At 47.3% G+C, this 20706-nt stretch overlaps 1 protein-coding gene and 1 long non-coding RNA gene across 2 annotated transcripts in view; one reads left to right on the forward strand and one right to left on the reverse strand.

The window, feature by feature from the left end:
• Window positions 1-3142, forward strand: part of WWOX (WW domain containing oxidoreductase) — a 988815-nt gene extending 985673 nt beyond the window's left edge. Inside the window, exon 9 of the mRNA XM_040443434.1 lies at window positions 1973-3142. Within this exon, the coding sequence (XP_040299368.1) occupies window positions 1973-2161 (189 nt within the window). The 3' untranslated portion in view covers window positions 2162-3142. The remainder of the gene's footprint in view (window positions 1-1972) is intronic.
• The window catches only part of LOC121009996 (uncharacterized), a 68910-nt gene continuing 50995 nt past the window's right edge, over window positions 2792-20706 (reverse strand). Inside the window, exon 2 of the long non-coding RNA XR_005780948.1 lies at window positions 2792-3368. This is a non-coding gene — a long non-coding RNA (uncharacterized LOC121009996). The remainder of the gene's footprint in view (window positions 3369-20706) is intronic.

Raw genomic sequence — 20706 nt, forward strand, 5'->3', positions numbered from 1 at the left:
CCGCCTTCGTTTGGGGATGAGCTCACTGGGTTTTCTCACCACTTGGGAACTGATGGCAAACCACCCGACCACTCTTTGGTGGTTTTGGCCGCTGCAAAGTAAGATGGAAATCGTAGATCTCCTGAAAATGAAGCAAAACACTATCTCCACCTGAACTCTGCTAAGAATTGAGGCCAAAGCGATATTTGGCTTGAGTTACCAGGCTGAGCCTCTCAGTTCTTCAATTTGTCTTTAGAGGCAGTCCGCTTCCCTTTTTCCCCACGCGGCATGAAGAGGAGTCAGATCAGCCGCTCGGAATTCTTTCGATAAATGTGCCAGGTGCTAAGCTAAGGGTTATTAGGAATGATAATTCAGTGAGAGGGAATTTGGATGACACACACTTATTTCCATTACACTTGAGCCACACAAATCAATTCGAAAAGAAATAGCTGAATCCAAGAAAATAACTGGCTATCTGGGGAGTGGACATGGCCAGGGGGTCGGGGAAATGAGACACCCATTCCTGTTTAATTAAATTGGAGTCATGTCAGGTGTTCGGATTCTGGACTAATGGGACTTGTCCAACCCAGTCAAGCATCCAGCGACCACTAGGACTCAAGTCGGACGCTCTCCGCTGCTCTCCACTCCACAGTGCTCCCCACAAAATCCTGTTGCTTGGCTGCGTTTGACCGTTTGCTTTTCAGACCAATTCAAATGTGACCCTAGAACCCGACACTGAACCTCTCTCCCCCCCCCCCACCAAAAAAAACAAAAACAGAAACGAGCAAAACACTCAAGTCTACTTTTTAGCACTGTCCTAAAATTACGACACCCGGACAGAAATGCATTTCCCTCTCAAATATCTTTAGGGTCTTCCCCTAATGGTGACCTTATCCCCATTACCTTTCTCCATCCTCTTCTGCAACCCCCCCTCCCTATCAGCTGATAATTAGTTGATGCAGCAAGGGCTGTGATCCACATAAATAATCATAAGATGCCAGGTAAACTGTATTGGTTTTAAATTAGAGCCGTGCCTATCGTGTCTCCCTACGAACACCAGCCTATTATTTTTAATTATGGCTTGCAAAGCAAAGTGATTTCTTGCCCTCTTTACAGCATCCCTGACAGCATTGTGTCAGCCGGGATGATATGGTGCCCCATCGGCACACACATCCCTAGCCACAGCACCAACTGTTACTCAGAAGGTGAATCGAAAGTAATCAATTGTACTCATGGCAACTTACAGTTTGAAGTGGCCTGGGAGGAAATGTACCCCCCTTAGTCACTGTCCCCTTGCAAATACGGGATGACTATGAAGAAAGGTTTTCATGGGATCTGGATGAATTACTACACGTGTCCTGTGTCTGCTTGAGACACGTATGCATGGCAAGAAGAACGTGTGTAGGCGTGTTTTAAACATTTTCGCCCAGCAAACCCTTCTCCTAGCAGCACCATGGGCAAAAAAAAAAAAAAATAGAGGCTCTGGCACCAGGGCCTCCCTGGGTTTTGTATCTGATGGGCATTAGAGTGGTTGGTTTCATCCAGACAGAAGGTTCTGGAAACATCTCGGGGTCAAATCACATCATGCATTCAGAAGTCAACGGGTTGGATGAACTTGTTCCGGCATGTTCAAAGGCATAGACCATCTTTTCTCTTGGCTCAGAAGAGACCTTTGATGTGATTTATTGTGGCGCGTATTTATTTCTGAAGCCTTTTCCTCTACGAGGTGTAAAAAGTCACACCAGCTTTACGAGCAGCGTTTGTGAACTTGCTTTTTTCCAGGATGGTCACCGCATCCCTTTTACGGTCACGTGCTGAGTTCAGTACCCTCTGCCATGCTGAGATCCGGGTGCAGCCGAACCCGACGCGGAGGGGCTTGCTCATGCCCAGACAGAATGAAGTCAGCTCATCACCTCTTTTCTTTAAAAAAATAATCACAATGACAATAATGAGAATAATAATGATTTGGGCCTTCTTTTTCTTTGATTTCCAGCAACAAGGAGCTGCCACCACCGTCTACTGTGCTGCCGCCCCAGAGCTCGAGGGCCTGGGAGGGATGTACTTCAACAACTGCTGCCGATGCGTGCCGTCCCCCGAAGCTCAGAGCGAAGACACGGCCCGCGCCCTGTGGGTGCTCAGCGAGCGGTTAATCCAGGAAGCTCTCGGCAGCCAGTCCGGCTGAGCGCGGGCGGCCGTGAGCGTGCTCGGCACACACACCCGCCCTGTGCGCGCGCTCACTTCGTGTGTGTGCGCACGTAGCTGCCGACGCTGGGCCCCTGCCCACTTACGATCCCGGGCCTTTGCAGGTCCCCCCAGCCCCCCCGCCCCCCGCCCCCAACCCAGATCCACCAGACAAAGGAAGTAAGAGTAGTCACGACAGAGGGAAAAATGCCAAGCGCCGGTGAGAAGCTGGGAATGGCAGGGCCAGGGGGACTATCTCCCTTCTCTGGGGCTGGGTGAGGCCCGGGTCTCTTTGCTTTCCTGGTGGCGGCCTGTTTGAAAGCGAACGCTTAGTTGGCGTGCGGGTCCCTTGTCTCACTGCGGAAGCCCAAGCAATTCTCTCACACTGTTTAGAGTAGCCAGGTGCCCCCGTCTCTCCCCACCCTGGCCACCACCAAAGCCACGGCCTTACCATCGCCACGCTGTAGCCAGGAGCTGGTCTTCTCCTGTTGAGGGCAGAAGAGGCGAGTGTCTGTCCTTCTTTGCTGCCCAGATCCAGGAGATCATTGTCTGACTCACCCTGACCAAGCTTGAGTGGGCGCGGTGATGACTGGGGACCCTTGTTCCCAGCCAGCCAGGAGGGAGGTGACACTTAGAAATGGGTGCCATACACAGAGCTGGCGGGTCACAGAAGGGCTGGCCCGCCCACTCCCTCGCCAAAGCTGCACCCAAAATTCTTTAGAGATTGTAACAAATTCTGCAAATCATGCCCTAGACACCTTGGCAGGCAAGAAAGGAAGCATTGCGTCCATGAGAATATACAGGATATTTGCGGGAGCAGAGGATAAAAAGTCGTTTCCATTCATTCCTCATTTGCAGTTTCTAGAAGTAACCCGGATCACAGAGGTTCAAGACCTCTGCGTTATCCTGCTGGAGATTTCTGCTTAGACTTCCTGTCACTCCTCCCATCCTATGCTTAATAAAAGAACATGCTTGAATATTATCACCTGAAGTTCGCACTGTTTCTTTAAATGTTTGTTTCAGTTTTGTTTTTTGTTTTGTTTTGTTTTTTTAGAAAAGAAATCTAGAGGAAAAATAAAGCGCTTCTTGTAGACGCCAGGCAAACACCGTTCTTGTTTCTTCTTCTCTGAGTTTGTTTTGTTTTTGTGCTTTGTGGCTGTCTGTGGGCCAAGTTGTCTCCCGCGATTAGCATGCCAGCATCATATTTTCTGTTGAAGAAAGAAGAGAGAAAGAAAAATGACTATTGTTTAATTTCACCTTGAGAGGTTTTGTTATTACTCGCGGGTTATTTCAGTCCTCAATGGCTTGCTCCCCCTGCAATTACCAAGTTCTCGGTGATTAGAGAATCTATCTGTGCATCAGAATGGGGGCGATTGAGGTCTCTTTCTAACTAACCCCCTTTCCCATTCCAGCAGGGATACAGGCAAGTCCACAATGGCATGACAGAATGCTTTGGCCGAAATACCAAGCGGTAGGGTACGTGTGTGTGTGTGCCATTGTTCATCCTGACGATGGCAGTTTTGGGTCAGGCAACGTCATGAGTCTCTGGGCCCCTGGCCCTGTGGTACGGGCAAACGCCAGTGCTTTCCAGGGCCCTGAGCTTGGCACATCCTCTCCTCTGGCTACAGTCTCCCTCACAAAATCCTTATGATCACAGCTCCTTTAAAACCATGAACCTGATAATGTCGCTTTTCTGGTCCAAACCCTCTAGAGTTTCTGAGGTTGACTGTTTGCAAAGTGGTGCTCACAGTTCTCCTCCTGGTCCCCACACCTTGGACAGTCCTCTACTACACCGGCTCTGGCCTGGGCCACATGACTTGCTTTAGAAAATTTGAAAAGTGTCTGTGGACTGGGGCTTGCCTTTGCAACTCTGGAACCACAATCAGGTGAATGAGCCTGGGATAGCCTGCTGGACGATGACATGTGGTTGCTACCCTAAGTGACATCAAGCTAACCACTGGACCTGTGAGTGAGGCTACCCCAGACTAGTCAACCCCAGCCAAGCCAACCGAGATGAGAAGCTCCCCAACCCCAATAAGAACCCAGATGAGAAGAAGCTCCCAGATCCACAGAACTGAAAAAAAAAATGAAAGTTTGTTATCTTAAGCCACAGAGTTTCATCATTACTTGTCACGCAGCAGATACTAACTGATACAACTTCTCATCTCATTGAGTAAAGTCCACATTTTTTTACCATACCCTAGGGATTCTTTCATAAACTGGTTCCCAGCTAGCTTTTCAATCTCATGTTCTAGCACTTTCTCCTCACCCGCTACATGAAGCCAATCTAGCCTTCTTGGGTTCCTGAAATATGCCAAACACACTCCCGGCTCAAGGACTTTGTACTTGCTGTTCCCTCTGCCAAAATGCTTTTCTTCCAGAGACCTGCATGGCTTCCTCTCATACCACATTCTGGTTTCTGCTCAGATGTTACCCCTTTCCGATGAGGTGATATGCAACATATCAAAGCGAACTGAGGGAGACTGTGCTGCCTGCCTGCCTCCTTGCACTGTTAAGGTTGATGTGCTGCCTGATTTCCATATGGATCCTGCATCAGGAGGATGAGATGAGGCTTGGGGAGACCTGCGGTGAGTATTCCCCCGAATCAAGAACCTCTCGGGGTGCCTGGGTGGCTCAGTCGGTTAAGCATCTCCCTTTGGATCAGGTCATGGTCTCACGGTTTGTGAGTTCAAGCTCTGCATCTTTTCTCTCTCTCTGTCCTTTCTCTCTTACCCTTCCCCACTTGCACTCTCTCTCTCTCTCAAAATAAATAAACTTAAAAAAAAAAAGAGGCTCTCTAAGTCAGGTAGACTAAGTCTTCATTTACTCATTCACTCAACAAACATATACTCTGTGCTCCATTGTGGAAACCCGGGGTTGAAGGTAACCATAAAAGAATTTACATCTCGGGTCTGTAGGCGTCTTCACCTTGCACGAGATGAGCAAGTGCAAAGGTGAGCAAGCAGGTGGGCAAGAGCCTCACTCCTTCTTTAGCTTATTCTAAGTCCGAGGCTGCTGGTGCTCACCAGAGGCCAGGTGTGTGTGTGTGTGTGTGTGTGTGTGTGTGTGTGTGTGTGTGTGTTACAAAGAGCATATATGAAATATTTATGTACAGGTAATATATATTTTAATCCTATAATAGTGATCCTACTCTACCATTGTCAGTACTAACTGCAGATACTATGTAGCGAATATGTGCCACTTGCTGGTCTAGGCACATCACGCTCATTTCATGCTCGCATCATGGGACTGAGGTTTACAGAAACAAAGTAACCTACCGACAGTCCCATAGCTGGGGAGTAGCAGAATCTGCATTGGAATCCAGGTCTATCACCTTCAAATCCACGCGCCTTCTGCTACATCCCACTGTTTAATGAGTAGCCTATCGACCAGCAGTCGATGCGCATTGAATTTATACAACGAGTGAACTATTCACAAAGGAAGATTATTTGGCGTGGTACCCAAGCACGGGACCTGGCCGTCCTCCCGGTGCCCAGCGCCTAGTATAGACCTGACAGATTATTTCTGTACGTGCCATTTATCCGGCGTCAGCCCCACGGACTTTTTCTCTCGTCCCAGTTGTGAATAGGTCTGCATCTGGCCTTGGTTCCCTAGGATTAGCTTCTAATGGACTCAAAGTCCAGAGTTCTCCACCGTTGCCCAGCGCCATGGAATCCACCCAGAACAGGAGGAGAGAGCCAGTTTCCCAACAGCCATCTTCTTTGGAGGCACTCTCTCTCCCAAGGGCAGCCGATTTTCACTTCCATGGCTGATTAAGAGAGACCCCTCTATCAATAGGAAATCAGAAATTGAAGCATCCCCGGTAAAGGCTGAAGCTGTGGCTTGTGGTTTCGCTGTTTTCAAATGGGGTTATGGGTGGTTTTGTTTTGAACTTCAGTGAAGGAGGCCTGATTACTTTCATTAAGGTCAGCACCAGGCCAGAAAGCCTTGGCTTGTAAACTGTGCCCGTTCTGGTCACCAGGAGGGACCATTTTTAGAAGTTTGCATTAAACACATACACACACACACACACACACACACACACAAAACACATCTAAAATCACAATACTTCTCCCATGTGTTAACTCTTTGTGCCTTTCAACATGCCCAAGCTAGGTTGGTTGGGTTCATTTTAGAATAGTAAGAGATATCACATTTTCCACATGATCACTTAAAACACTGCTCTGAATTACGCCTGATGATGAGATAATGTGCTAACTCTGAGCAGTTCTTAAAAAGGGAAAGAAAGGCTCCAAGACCACCATTCCAACACAGACAGTTTCTTCTTTGTTTACTAGGTTGGAAGTCTTCAGACTATTGGGTTTCCTGTCCCCTCTTTTCCCTTCTTCCTTCCTCAAATTATCTCATTCCTTAGTTTTCCGTAATTGTAATGGATGCCGGATATATGCTCTTGCTGGTGGGTTATCATTTGGAAATTCGCATGATGGGGCATTTAGGTCATTTCTAGTTTTTGCTGTTAGAACTAATGGCTTAATTAGCATTTCTACGCACACAGCTTTTCCCTTCTGTCATTTTACCTCCTCAGCATACATTTGCAGATAGGGAACTATTGGGTCTAAGAGCTCTTATTTGGCTCTTGCTGTATATTGCCTGTTGTCATCTGGAAGGGCTACAACCAGCAGAACATGCAGATTTCTGTGTTTTTTTACAACCTCATCGGTGTTGGGTGTTGCCATTTAATTTTTTTTTTTAACGTTGTGACGTCACATTTTCACAATCTGTAACTATTTATACAAAACACTCCCAAGCAGACGGTCTCCTTATTTAAGGCAGGAGCAGATTCCATCTGATGCTCTTGAGAAGTCTGTCCTGTTCTTTGGAGCTATGACCACTGCTTGGCTGACGCTAGACACCCCAGATGAGAAAATCCCCTTTTATTAAGTATCGTTGTCCGAGTGCTTGCCAACACTTGGTGCAAAACGTTGAACTGAAACGCTCTGTTGTCCTTTCCTACCTCACATCTTTTGAATTAAACGTCAGTGTCCCCTTTTCACTAGTGAGGAGGACATCTGAATCCTGGGGCCACCCCTTCCGGTGTGATATCGTCCAAGAAATCTCACCTGGCTGAGCCCACGAGGCTCCAGACCACTCTGCATTTGTGGTTTCTCTTGCCCCTCCGATGTCATCCCTCCCTGTTTTGCTTCCTACATTCAGACTTGTTTGGACTCCTCTAAACGGAACAAATGTGGTTTTCATCCGTAGTCTACCTGAACATGGTTTGATTCGTTCTCTACATCCTTAAATATGACTTATGAGATTGGTTTGGCGGGAGGCAGGGAGTCCTATCGCTGTATTTAAGTACAGTTCATCCTGAAAACCATCGCCGAATAGTTTTCTTTTCAACAAAATTCGTTGCTGTTTTCATTAGAAGTGAAAATGAATCCTCGGCATTTAAGTTTGGTGGAAAAAAAATTAGAAAAACCGAAACTGCCCATAGTCTCACCGCTCAAAAACAACCAATATTCTGAGATATTTTCTTTTACTCTCTCTTAAAATGCATTTTACACTGTATTTGTATCTTTTAAGTTTTAGCATCAATTAGTTCTGGTCATACTCAGTACACAGGTTTATAGATTGCAAAATAAATTCTTGATAAATCTCTTATCAAGACTTATGATCCTGCATTCAGTGAACCGATATCCTGTGGTGGCAAGATCATTTTCTTGTTATTGGAGAGTTAAGTTTCCTCCACGACCATATTCGTTAATATAAATAAAATATAAATATATTTGCATAAGATTTCAGGGGGAGGTGGTTTGGTTATTTTCTTAGCATGGACCCCAAAGAGCATGCAGGGTCCAACAAGTATGGAAATTTTTAAGGCTCCTGGCAAGATGCCTTTTCTGAGCTGCCCACAAGGCTGGTTGGAATCCCTGCCAAGTGTTCTTCTAGAAGAGCAGGTGTGTTTTGACCCAGGTGCATTTGCTGCTGACCAGTTCATTTTCCCCAGATACTCTGCCCCTGGGGCTTGGAAGTGTTGACCTCACTCAGGGCCGCCTGTCAAAGTCCTAGGGCATGGGGGCCCCTGGGTGGCTCAGTCGGTTAAGCATCCGACTCTCGATTTCGGCTCAAGTCATGATCCCAGGCTCATGGGAATCAAGCCCCACATCAGACTCCACACTGTTAATGCAGACTGCTTGGGATACTCTCCCCCTCTCGTTCTCTCTCTCTCCCCTGCCCTTTCTCTCTCTCTCTCTCTCTCTCTCTCTCTCTCTCTCAATAAATAAACCTAAAAAAATTTAAAAACTAAAATCCTGGGGTATGGAACACTCTTTCCCTCTGGAACCAAGACGGAAGAGGACAGGAGCTTTGCGTCAGCGAAATTGAAAAGGCTGAATGTGAAAGAATCCAGCTAAATTTGGGGTCAGCCGGTATTGCCAGCTTCTGGTAGTGTTACAGTATTAATTGTTCTGCTCTTTTAGAACCTACTGAGAAAGTTTGAAGACTTTCTTGGCGACGCTGGTAAATGCTCAGAATTCCCAGCCTGGTTTTCTGAGACAGAGCTCGCCCTCAGACGTGGTCCGGGGGAATTTTACTGGTGTGGCCTAGATTTGAAGGATTTTATGATGAAGCACTTGGCTTCTCCCTCTTATTAGTGGCTGCCTTTAAACCCACTTCAGGGAGGACAGGCTGAGCAGATCCTTCTAGGTGATTTAGGAAAATTTTCATTCAGATCACCCTTTTCCCCAAACAAGATTCCCTAACCTTATAGAAGCCTGCATACACATCCCAAAATATTCCCGACGACTTCAAAGCTTCAGCACTCTCAAAACATAGAAATAACAGACATGGAAAAGCAGCAACAATGTACAGCTTTAGATTTATACAGTCCTACATGCCTATCTATATCTCGATATGTGAAATCTCGATGTAAAAATAGGCACTATTAGTGGTAATAAGTACTATTGAAAATAAAATTATAGTGAGCATTTTTAAAAATAAAAACCAGACCCTCTGACCCAGAAATTCAAGTTCTAAATGTTAATCCTAAAACAAGACAGTTCTCCCAGCCTGGACAGATGGAGCAGTGTTTGTGAGTGTGTGTGTGTGAGTGTGTGTGTGTGTGTGAGTGTGTGTGTGTGTGTGTGCGCACCGTGCACACAGACATGTCAAGAGCTTTGGAATCTGAAAACTGCACTAACCTACTAATGGATCTGAAAAGGCTTACTTTTGAAAATAAGCAATTTAACGATGTTTAACCCCAAACCCCTTGAACACAGGTCACTGCTTTTTAAGATACTAACAGAAACAATCGTGTTCTCCAGGACGCAGGTGGAAAAATGTTTTTCTTAGAGCAATAATAATAATAATAACGAATAATAACAATGTTGAGGGATGCCTGGATGGCTCAGTTGGTAAGCATCTGACTTTGGCTCAGGTCATGATCTTGTGGTTCGTGGGTTCGAGCCCTACGTCAGGCTCTGTGCTGACAGCTGGGAGGCTGCAGCCTGCTTGTCCACCCCTCCCCTGTTCATGCTCTCCCTCTCTCTATGAAAAAATTTTTTTAAAACTTAAAAAAAAAATGTTGAAAAACTGAGATCAACTGAAATCTCTAACTTGGAGGCAGGCCTCCCTGATTACCACAAAATGATGTTGTGGAAGAAATGTGATTGGCTGAAATGACGTTTTAACATATTTAGGTGGAAAAAATGCAGGTTATGAAAGAGTTGATAAGGTATGATCCCATTTTTGTGAAACAAATGGGCATTTGAGCTTCTGTACCTATAAATTATGTATTAAGAGAAAGGACTGAACGGAGTTACTAACGGTTGCCTCTGGCGAGAGGAAACGTAAGTGATTTTTTGTCTTTACGGTTATCTGCATTTCCCACATTTTCGACCATCCAAGTATGTCCCGCCACATTTTAAAAAGGAAAAGTTATCAAAAGAAAAGACGAAACGTGCCAATGATCTCGAGACGTGCCCAGCTGCTTCCTGAACCATTAGAGCACAGCTGGGGGCTGATTCGAGTCCCGTCATGGGTCCTCCAGAAGGTTCTCCGGGGCTGGCACAGTGACACAAACAGAATGGAAGAGGCTGGGGGACTTTCGGGACTGCCTGACACCAAGTACACGCGAGAAAGAAAAGCAGCTCCGTTATTTTGGGTCGCCTCGTGTCTTAAAATAACCGGCCGGCGGTCGGAATGATACTCTCGCGGCCGTGTGTGTTCAAATACCACGTCCCTGTGGCTTTGGCCAGGTGAGTGGCCAATAAGAGTCTCTCTCCGCCTGAGCCTGACATTCTGCCAGGGCTGAAACACAAGCTCCCACTGTTCAATTCCTCACCTCTCCACCTCCGTGCACTCCTCTTAACCTTGAACGTTCATAGCCAGCTCTTGCAGACGCCCGGACCGCGGTCCTATGCCAAACCCCGCCCCCCCTCACTTTTCCTTCTAGCGTTGCTTATTAAAACTTTGTACTAAGCGATAAGCCGAAGTATTGATTCTGTCCATCCACTTGATGTCTGCTAATGCAAAGTCTCTTTTAAAATATTGCTTGTTGGAAAAGTAAAGCCAGATATGCTATGTTATACTACATAAATATAATCATCCAAAAAAAAACCTTGAAAAAGGGATTAGGACGGAAAAATATCACCAGTGGCCATATAGCTCCTGAGTGGAGAGAAGTCCTAGGTGTGGACAGCCTCTCTTGGAATCTGGACGGTAACGTAGGATTTGGGGACTTACAGTGACTTTTTCTTGAGTTTTATGACATTCTATTTGGAAGAAAAGAATGGAAAGTACACCAGCTAGGGGGCACCTGGGTGGCTCAGTCGGGTAAACACCCTACTTCCGCTCAGGTCACGATCTCACAGTCCGTGAGTTCGAGCCCAGAGCCTGGAGCCTGCTTCGGATTCTATGTCTCCCTCTCTCTCTCTCTCTGCCTCTCCCCAGCTCGTGCTCTGTCTCTGTCTCTCAAAATAAATATTTAAAACAATGTAAAAGGACACCATCTAGAAAAAAAAGAAAAACTAAAAAAATAACAATTCATCCGACAACTATCCGTCTAAATGAGAGCAGGATCAGTGACAAATGGCCTCACCAGCCCTCGCTCTGACTTTTAACTCCAGGACAGTATGATGAACTGATCTTTCGCAAGGCTTTGGAGAGCATCGCCTCCCAGACCGGCCCGAGCGCGTGACCGCAGTTGCACTTTTTCAGACTGGGTTTCGCGATGCCTGAGACCCCGCTTCTCACCGGCCGGTGCCCTTTTCAGTCGTGGCATCTCTGCTCATTCACACTTTTACAAGACACACACGCAGTGTGAAGGTAGAACGGAAGGGCCTTCTGCTCCCATTCGGCGTGGATGAAACCTCAAACCTTTCTCCTAAGCGTCCACTCAGGCTGGGTCGCGAGGCACTTTGCTCCGGGAGACCAATGTGACGGTGGTGGTGGGGTGTGGGTGTAGCTGACGGCCCCTCTCAGGGCTTCGACCCCGGTGCACTTTTGTGGAAATCAGAGCCGGAAGATCACTTACGCCGACTCCCCAGAGGGCGACGACCCCAGCGGTTGTGCTAAGGGGATCCTCTTTTCACCTCCCAGCAACACTATGCTGGGTCTGAGATGGGGCAAGTCAGTAACACCAAGGCGGGATATTAGGTGTCGACAGAGGGATCACGAAGAACAAAAATATTCTCGGAGAAAGACTATAAGGCAGAAGAGAAAGCCTAGTGAGATGGCCCTGGTTTCCGTCCTCACCTGCCCAGTGATGTGACCCTGGGGCATCATTTGCCTTCCCCCAGCGCCCAGGCCCAGGGACTTGTGAGGATGAAGCCTGGTTCATAGAAGCAGGTTAGTAACTCATTTAATTTATTATTTATTAATTTTATTTATTTAAAAAAATTTTTTTTAACGTTTATTTATTTTTGAGACAGAGAGAGATAGAGCATGAATGGGGGAGGGGCAGAGAGAGAGGGAGACACAGAATCGGAAACAGGCTCCAGGCTCTGAGCGGTCAGCACAGAGCCCGACGCGGGGCTCGAACCCGCGGACCGCGAGATCATGACCTGAGCCGAAGTCGGACGCTCGACCGACTGAGCCGCCCAGGCGCCCCTATGTATTAATTTTAAATCCCTCCTCCTTAGACCAGAATCACTGTCCTTCCCTTTTGGGAACAGGGCTTGATGGAGCCATAAAAACAGCAGTGACAGTGACAATTGTGGGGGGTGGGCTCATGGACGCTCAAGAGTCGTCTAGAAGACAGACATTTTGCAGAGCGTCTCCTTGATGGTCTACTAAAGACCGGCCCTGTCCCTGTGTCTGCAGTTTGACCTCCCGTTGTAGCTGGGATTCGCCCTGCACTTTGAGGGGGCTCCTGCTCTGCCGAGAGCACCAGAGCCATGAAAGTGTCCGAAAGTTACGAACAGCCTGAGCCCAGGGCCGGATGCTCTGCGCCGGGCAGGGACGGGGCACTAATGGTGCGCGGTATGGAGGGTACCTCGGTCCATCTGTGGACAGGGGAGTGAGGACGAGGCCAACAGAGCCCAGGAATGGCGAGTTGCTCGAGCCCTGGGGTTGCTGTTGAGCCATCCAGAGGAGTGGTCGCGGGCTGGAGCTTGGTGCTGCACAAAGCATCTAACGAAAACGTCTCCCTCTGGGACTCCTCTCCTCTCCATTCCATTTATTTTATTTTTATTTTATTATTACTTTTGATTTTTTTTTTGAATTTATTTTGAGAGCGAGAGAGAGCACAAGTAGGGGAGGGGCAGAGAGAAGGAGAGACAGAATCCCAAGCAGGCTCTGCACCATCCGCGCAAAGCCCAACGCGGGGCTCGAACGCAAAAACAGGGAGCTCGCGACCTGAGCTGAGACCAGGAGTTGGACACTTAACCAGCTGAGCCACCCAGGTGCCTCACCTCTCCATTTCAGAGTGCGAGGCGCTGGGTTTTATCCTAACCTCAGGGTGAGTCAGGTCCTCAATTCACTCTTCCATAGAATGAGCTGATTTCTGTAGCTCCGAGCTAGCAGCAGCCTGTGTATTAATTTAACTCCATTTTTATAGGTCTTTTGCATGCCGGGTGAAGCACACGGCACTACCATCTAATTAAAAGGAACGCTTATCAATTTGCAGGATAGTCGCTTATGGGAAGGCATTATAATAAAAACACTACACCAAATCCTCCGTTCTGAAGAGGTAAACATCAATCAGCTAGTGAGAATATTAGCATTTAATCATATACTTGCTGAGCAAATCTGTAGAAACGTTCTTGCCTTGAGAAACATCCCCGGTTCTTAAACAGTTAACTCTCTAGAATGGAATTGCACAGAGCCTTTCTGAAGATCGGACGCAGGAGGAGGTAATGACAAGGGTAGCTCTTTCTGGCGCCCTAATTTGGCCAGGACTTCTGTCCTTTGGCATGCTAAGGCAGGCTGCTTATGCAGGTACCACTGGCAGCGACAGAGAGGATGTGCAGGATGTGTGACCCACAGACATGACTGAGGCATAAACGCTATGGCTCAGAGACTGTTTCGGCACTGGACTAGACATCAGGCACAGGAAGCCTGGCCTTGACCCCACCCTTGCCTTGCTGGGTGGCCTTGAGCAAACTGGGCAAGCCTTAGTTTTATCATCTGTGAAAACAGACCCACCGACTTCAAAAAATTGCTACAGTCATGAGAAACCTTGCAGTATAATGGAATGAGCACGGGTCAAATCCTGGTGCTACAGGTGATCAACCCTCAGCCAGAAAAAAAATGCCTCGCTGTGTCTACAAAGAAGCTGCCCTGAAAATGCCCACTCCGCATGCTTGTTCTTGGAGACTGAAAAAAATCAATCAAGCAAGGGGAAAATAGTTGACAGTCAGGCTTGAAATGGATGTCAATTTCCCATCGTGGAGTATCCTTTCTAAATCGAACGTGCTAAGATGATATCCCAACTTTTCTGAACAAATTGCCCTTATTTAACAGCAGGAGGGTCCCCTGAGATCCTCGGCTGCCCTTTTATTTGGGGGTGAAGTCGAGCACCCTCATCAACTCCACCTCTCCTCAGGAATGTCTTTTTCTAATTCAACAGGGTAGGGCTGCGTTCTGTAATATCTCTTTGCCCCCGATTTACAATCCCCCCTCGTCTAATGCTGGCTGAGGTCTGTCAGGCTGGGCTGGTTCAAATGTCTATTTTAAATATCTCCCCAAAAGCAAATTAAAATAAGAAACGTCAAGTTCTTCTGTGTAGTCCCATTAGCTTGGCCTCTGGAAAAATAGCTTCTAGGCAGAAAAAAAAGGAACAGCCAAAGGGACTGTTCCCACCTGGATCCAAAATCCGGAGAGCAGCCCATTCACTCTGCCACTGGGCTCTTCTGGGACAGGAGACTGACGTCTCCAAAGCCCAGTGCTTTGGGGCGCAGACTGTTAATGACCCAGGCGAGAGGGAGGGAGATGCCGCCATTTTCGTATTCCGACCCGGTTTCTAGGGTAAAACTGGACACGACTTCTTGCTGCAGAATCTCTTTTACCCTAGTATCAGATAAGTACCTGAAGGAAGTCCTACGGGAGTGCAGTCGAGATCCCAAAAGCTAGAGGAAGTGAAAATAAAATGACCTACGTCACAGATCAAAAGGCACTGATCTCAGCACCAAGCACAAAGGGACGATGCTTTGCCCATTTGATTCAAGTGTGGTTTTTATCTACGCGTCCAGTTATCAAGCATCAGCCCGCCTATCTTCCTACCTGTCAGTTCACTCCAACCCATCGGTAATAGGAGCACTCACACGACAAAACGAAGAAAACAGGAAAGCAAGTATTAGAGAAGTATAAAGATAGCTATGGAGACAATATACACACACAAAAAAAAACACACAAAGAAAATACACTGTGATCTATTAAAACGGCTGCACCAGCGAGAGATGAATGTGGGGAGATATGAATATAGGCGCATTTCCTTCCTTCCCTTCCACTTATTTGAAACACTTAACACACTTTACCAACTTTCTACAAGAACATTTCCACGTTATTAACGCCACTTTAAAAAAATGTTTTCGACACTTATCTGTTCTTGAGACCGAGGGAGACAGAGCGCAAACGGGAGGGGCAGAGAGAGGAGACCCAGAATCTGAAGCCGGCTCCAAGCTCCAAGTTGTCAGCACAGACCCCGACGCGGGGCTCAAACCCACGAACCATGAGATCATGACCTGAGCCGAAGCTGGATGCTCAATGGACGGAGCCACCCAGCCGCGCCTAATGCCACTTTTTGTAACACCTGTATAACATTCCAGAATTTGGGTGTTCCCTAATTGACTTGCCAATTCCCCTATTGTTTAAAGAAAGGAAATTGGACTCCTGATCCAGTCTGACCTCCCGGTCTGGATCACAGAGAAGTTAACTGAGAAAGCTCGCAGAAACACACTTCACTCAATAGTGGACAGAGGTTTGGGGCTGATGCTGTCCCTGCCTGGCACCCGTGGCCCATAAGCTTTGCGTGAGGTTTGGCTACGGGACAATTAAAAATCAAAAAGTCCAGGTAAATGTGTGTCTGAAGTTATCTGCTCTCTGAAACAAATTTGTTCCCTGAGGACAGCTGAGACTTCCTTCCAAAGCGACCCGTGTATCCAACTTTCAGTAACAGTCGGAAAAATGTTATCATAAAGACAGGCCGTTCTTAAAGAGCAACTACCCACGCAGGTTTTTCATGCGATGAAGAAGGGTCCTTGCCTCAATAACGGTAAAGCCCATTTACAGGCTGGGTCGTTTATTCACTGAACAAACAATTGTTAAGCTTCTCCTAACATGGGTCCTGTTTAACACGCTGAAATACAAGCACGGAAATGTATTCTGTGAGCTCTAGATCTCAGACCAAGGGTTGGAAACAGATCCATAAACTGGTGACTTAGAGACTCTTGAACAACGTCAGGGGCAACAGTACTCTGGACTCTGAAATAGGGCTTCAGTTTATGGAGATCAATGGGATCTCTTCTCCCAGAGTCTTGCTACCGGGGCAGCGTAAATAATGAAAGCATATATGACGAACGCTTTGATCGGCATAAGCAGAGGCGCAATGGGATCAGAGGAGAGGACCCAGCTCTGCCTTGCCGGGAGGAGACGGGTTGCCAAAAAAACTCCCCATCAAAGGTGACACTGACATTGGAAAAATTGCGCAGATTCAAGAGTAAGTATGCAGAACAGAACGGGATTGAATGCTCATGTTTGCTTTCACGCGCTAGTTTAAGAAACTGATCAGACACCTCGCGGCCGCCCAAGACCCTCATGGGGAAGCCACCTGTTCATCTTCAAGGCACCACTGGATCTCCTCACACTGTCCTTGGCTGCAGCCACATCTCCCTTCACACTTGCGTGTCAGTCACACGCAGTGTTTGCTGCAGGGCCTGCCAGCTGTGACGCTTGTTTGCAAGCCACCAAACATCAGTAGTTCAGCCCGGACCACACAATTAACTTCATTTTTGCCCTCAGCCAGATTTCAAACAAAGACCCCAGAGATGCCTAGAAAATTAATTTATTAAAAAAGCAATAGCTCGACAATGTGCATGATGGCAGAAGTAATGAATATGTTCAATATCTTATAAAACAGTTGGCAATCACATAATAGAGCGTTCATTGTCAATTTCGGAGCTTGACTCATTATGCTCAGCAAATAGTTGTAAAATAGTGTATTATTCATGAACCAACATGTGTTAATTACTTTTAGTGCACATTTATTTTTCAAATGCAATAAGAGTTATCGTCATCTAGAAAAGCAACTTATTTTGCTCGTCTGCTCTAGGATGCTTTCAAAGAAAGGGCCATTGCTGTGCTTCTCAAGCTTGAAAGTACAAACCAGTCAAGTCAGCACCTTTGTCCCAGCAAAAAACAGGCAGGGACAGCCCCTGCCTTGGACCATCCAGCAAAGGGCTAGCTGACACTACCCTGCCCCCCCGGCCCGGCCCCCGATATAGACCTCACCCAGTGCCTACACCAGGCCTGACGGACATGGTTAAGAAGCAGTTCAGCCACCTGAGTCTCATCATGAACTTGGCCATGGGAGTTGCTTTGCAATGGGATATGAGCAGGCAGACAGGCAGGGGATTGAAACGCTCTTGGGGCGCCTGGGTGGCTCAGTCGGTCGAGCGTCCGACTTCGGCTCAGGTCATGATTTCACGGTCTGTGAGTTCAAGCCCCGCGTCGGGCTCTGGGCTGACAGCTCAGAGCCTGGAGCCTGTTTCCGATTCTGTGTCTGCCTCTCTCTCTGCCCCTCCCCCGTTCATGCTCTGTCTCTCTCTGTCTCAAAAATAAATAAACGTTAAAAAAAAAAAAAACGCTCTTGCATTGCTAGATGTGCCTGTTTACACTCCTGCCCTTCACCGTGAGGGAAGCGCTCCCTGGGGAACACTAGTCCAAGGAAAATGAGAGACACATAAAGTAGACACGAACCTAATCCGTATCCTGGAGCCAAACCCAGCCTGGATCAGCCGACCCTCAGCCTACAGACAGATAAGTGAGTGATGATAACGATCGCTGCTTTAAGCTACTACATTTTCTACATTTTGGGGGGTGGTTTGTTATGCAGCAAAAGCTGACTGATACATGTGGCATCTGCAAATTTTACTTTGGGCTGCCCTGGGGGATTCCTCAAAGCAACTGGCAGTCAATTCACCTCTACTTCACCTACTCTGGAGGGTGTTTGGCCCCTGGGGATGTAAACCCAAGAGAGAAACCGCGTACGGTGTCGAGAGAAAACAGATGTCTTTCAAATGTGAGCCTCAGATTGAGAACCAGTGGGGCCACTGCCCTGTGAGCCTTGATGTGTATCCAGCTGCTTCCTACACTTGGTGACTCTGCTAGGGTAAGGTCACAGGAGGAACGGATTTCGTTGATGATAGCTACAATTCTTCGAGAGCTACGATTCTCCACTGCAGTGCTGGGAGGAAGGCCACTCTTTATAAACACCCGACCATGCAGCGATGTTATAAGCATTAAGTAACAATGGAGAAAACTATCTAGCGTAAAGGTACCAGTTAGTGGTGCTGGTAGCAATAGTAGCCACGGTAGTTGTTACTGTTTGAACTATTTGCTGACAAAGGAATTCGGGTGCACAGACAAGGACCAGAAGCACCCTCTCCCATCCCCTGCCCGTCCGGCTGCCCCAGAATCCAGATGTCCCTTTTGTCCCTTTCCCAAGATTCTCTCCTCCGTGCCAGTGCTGTTGCCCTGGAACACCACTGGCCTGACACCCCAACACTTCCACAGTCCGTCCTAGCCGGACCTGGGGTGGTGGGGTCGCACAGTGGGCTTCAGCGAGTAGAAGAAGTTCTTCTAACTGACCATCTGACTTCCAAACTGAATCACTTCCTGGCATCTCTCCCTGCCATAGCCCTGGGTCAGAGGAGTGCCTGCACATCCTGGGTTCTGGTAACCATCCCAGCGAATGTCTGTGTGTTGGCACAGGCAACGTCCTCTGCCTGGAGACGCCTTTCCCTCCCTCCCCCTCCTCTAGGCCCACCCAGGTCCACATCCTTCAAGACCCACATCCTGGGAAAAGACCTCCAGTTGACTCCCCAGGGAAAGGTCCAGCCTTCCAGCCCTTTGGTCCCACGGACCCCTGGCCATACTTCTGTAGGATTAAGTGAACCAAAGTGCTGTTTGGTTTCTTCTGGGTCGTCCTTCTGTCTGTGGCATTCGTGCATGACCTCTCTGAGAACATCCACCACGTCGCAATCATCTCTGGGCGCCCAGCCCCTTGCACAGCACAGAGACACAGAGGGGCTCAGAAAACGTGTTGAATAAATTAATGAACATTCTAGCTGGGGCCAGCCCCTGAGGCCAGACGAGAGGCCCTAGCCTTTTTCCTTGCCGACCCAGCCCGGCTTCTCCATCGTTCCCTTTCTCCCTGTTCTCCAGGTTCCCAGAATTCCCTGTTGAAGATGTAGCAGCAGATTGTAGCTCCTTCTTATTAGGAGTTAAAAAAAAAAAAAAAAAAAAAGTACATGCCATCTCCAATGACTCCAAGCCCTCCAGGGACAACCTATGTGAGGTTCACAGAGATAGGGAGCATGTGAGGACATTTCTAATTAAATTCTTTAGTGCCTTCTACTTGACCTCATTTCAACTATGCCATAAATCTGAAGAAAAAAAAAAACCCTCAAATCCAAAATTTTAAATAATGCTTATGATTTGGTTTAGAATAGCGAGTCTCCTTAGTAATCCAGGAGCTGAACACACTTCGGTTGCCAGGGTATATTTTAAGACAGGGTCAGTTAAAGGCCACTGACCGTTTCAATTAAAATGTTTTCAAGGATTTCTAAATAATAAACTGATCTTGCCTATAATTACAGATGAAATAATAATTAAAAAACCCCTCGTAATCCCGTGTGTAATGTTACGGCACGATGTGGGTGTCCACGTACCAAGACAAATACCTCTGCGAGACAGGGAGCCGTGGAAACAATTAAAGTATAAATCCCAAGCACCCATTAACACCCAGGCTCTATTAGGCTGACTCTGTCTTTGGTCACATTAAAGCCCCAGAGAATTTGCTAGTGCTTGGGAGGGAAAGGTATCGGTCCTACTTATATGAAAATGTAATTTCACTCCGTAAATCTCGGCCGTAATTGGTTCATAAGCATACGCTTTGGCAACGTTACCACTGGGGATGACTGGTTGGAGGATTCCCCACCCAAACGCGAGCGCGCGCGCACACACACACACACACACACACACACACACACACACACACACAGAGTTCTTTTCTCACTTCTGATGGTTCTTCCTGCTTAGGGGTTTTCTCCTTCGCGGGTCTCCCAGGATTTCAGAGTGCGGGGACCCGGAAGTCCCAAGCCCATTAGTTCCTACTCAGAGCCCTGTTCCTACTCTTCTTCTTCTTCCTGGTCACACATTTTCCATCTTGTTGTCAAGATGTGCCAGATTCTTCTGGTCCCCCACCTCCCTCACACTGCCCCTCTCTTTCCTGCAGTCTGTCTTCATGGTGCCATTTTGATCAACCTCCTCATCCCCTTTGAAAAGCCACCAGGACTCCATTTGCCCCTCAGCACGTCTCTAGCCAACATCATCTTACCCCTCTTCTACCTCTGTTCTCTCAGTTTGCTGAGAAGCAATGAGCATACCTATCTCATCATTTCATATTAATTTGTAAATGACTGGATGGGCCTATATAAATTTAAAGAGTTGCCTGATTTTTAAGAAGGAAGCATTTACCTGTCTGACTTTCCCTTTGCTTAAAAGTCTCTAACCCCACAAATTATACCAAATCCACCATCTGACCTTATCCCTGATTTCATGGGATTGATTCCAGCGACACGGTGACCCCTCACACAGACACCCACCATAGAGGCCTGTAAAACAAAGTTTGAGTCCTCTTCTATGCTCGGCTTTATTTGCCAGGTCGTTTTGTTTTGTGGCTATGTTTAAATATTTCAATACAGTCTCCAGTTTGTTGTTAATGAAAAATGAGAGGAAAAACGGAGCAGAAAACCCAGAAATTGGAGAGGAAACCCAATTTCCAACAAGAAATGGTTAAATTTGAAGTGGATTTCAGTGGATGTCTTGGTGCATTGAGACATTTGACATGTGGAAAAATATCTA

Source organism: Herpailurus yagouaroundi, unplaced genomic scaffold (assembly GCF_014898765.1).
Source record: "Herpailurus yagouaroundi ecotype Mexico unplaced genomic scaffold, PumYag 190, whole genome shotgun sequence".
NCBI classification, from domain to species: domain Eukaryota; kingdom Metazoa; phylum Chordata; class Mammalia; order Carnivora; family Felidae; genus Herpailurus; species Herpailurus yagouaroundi.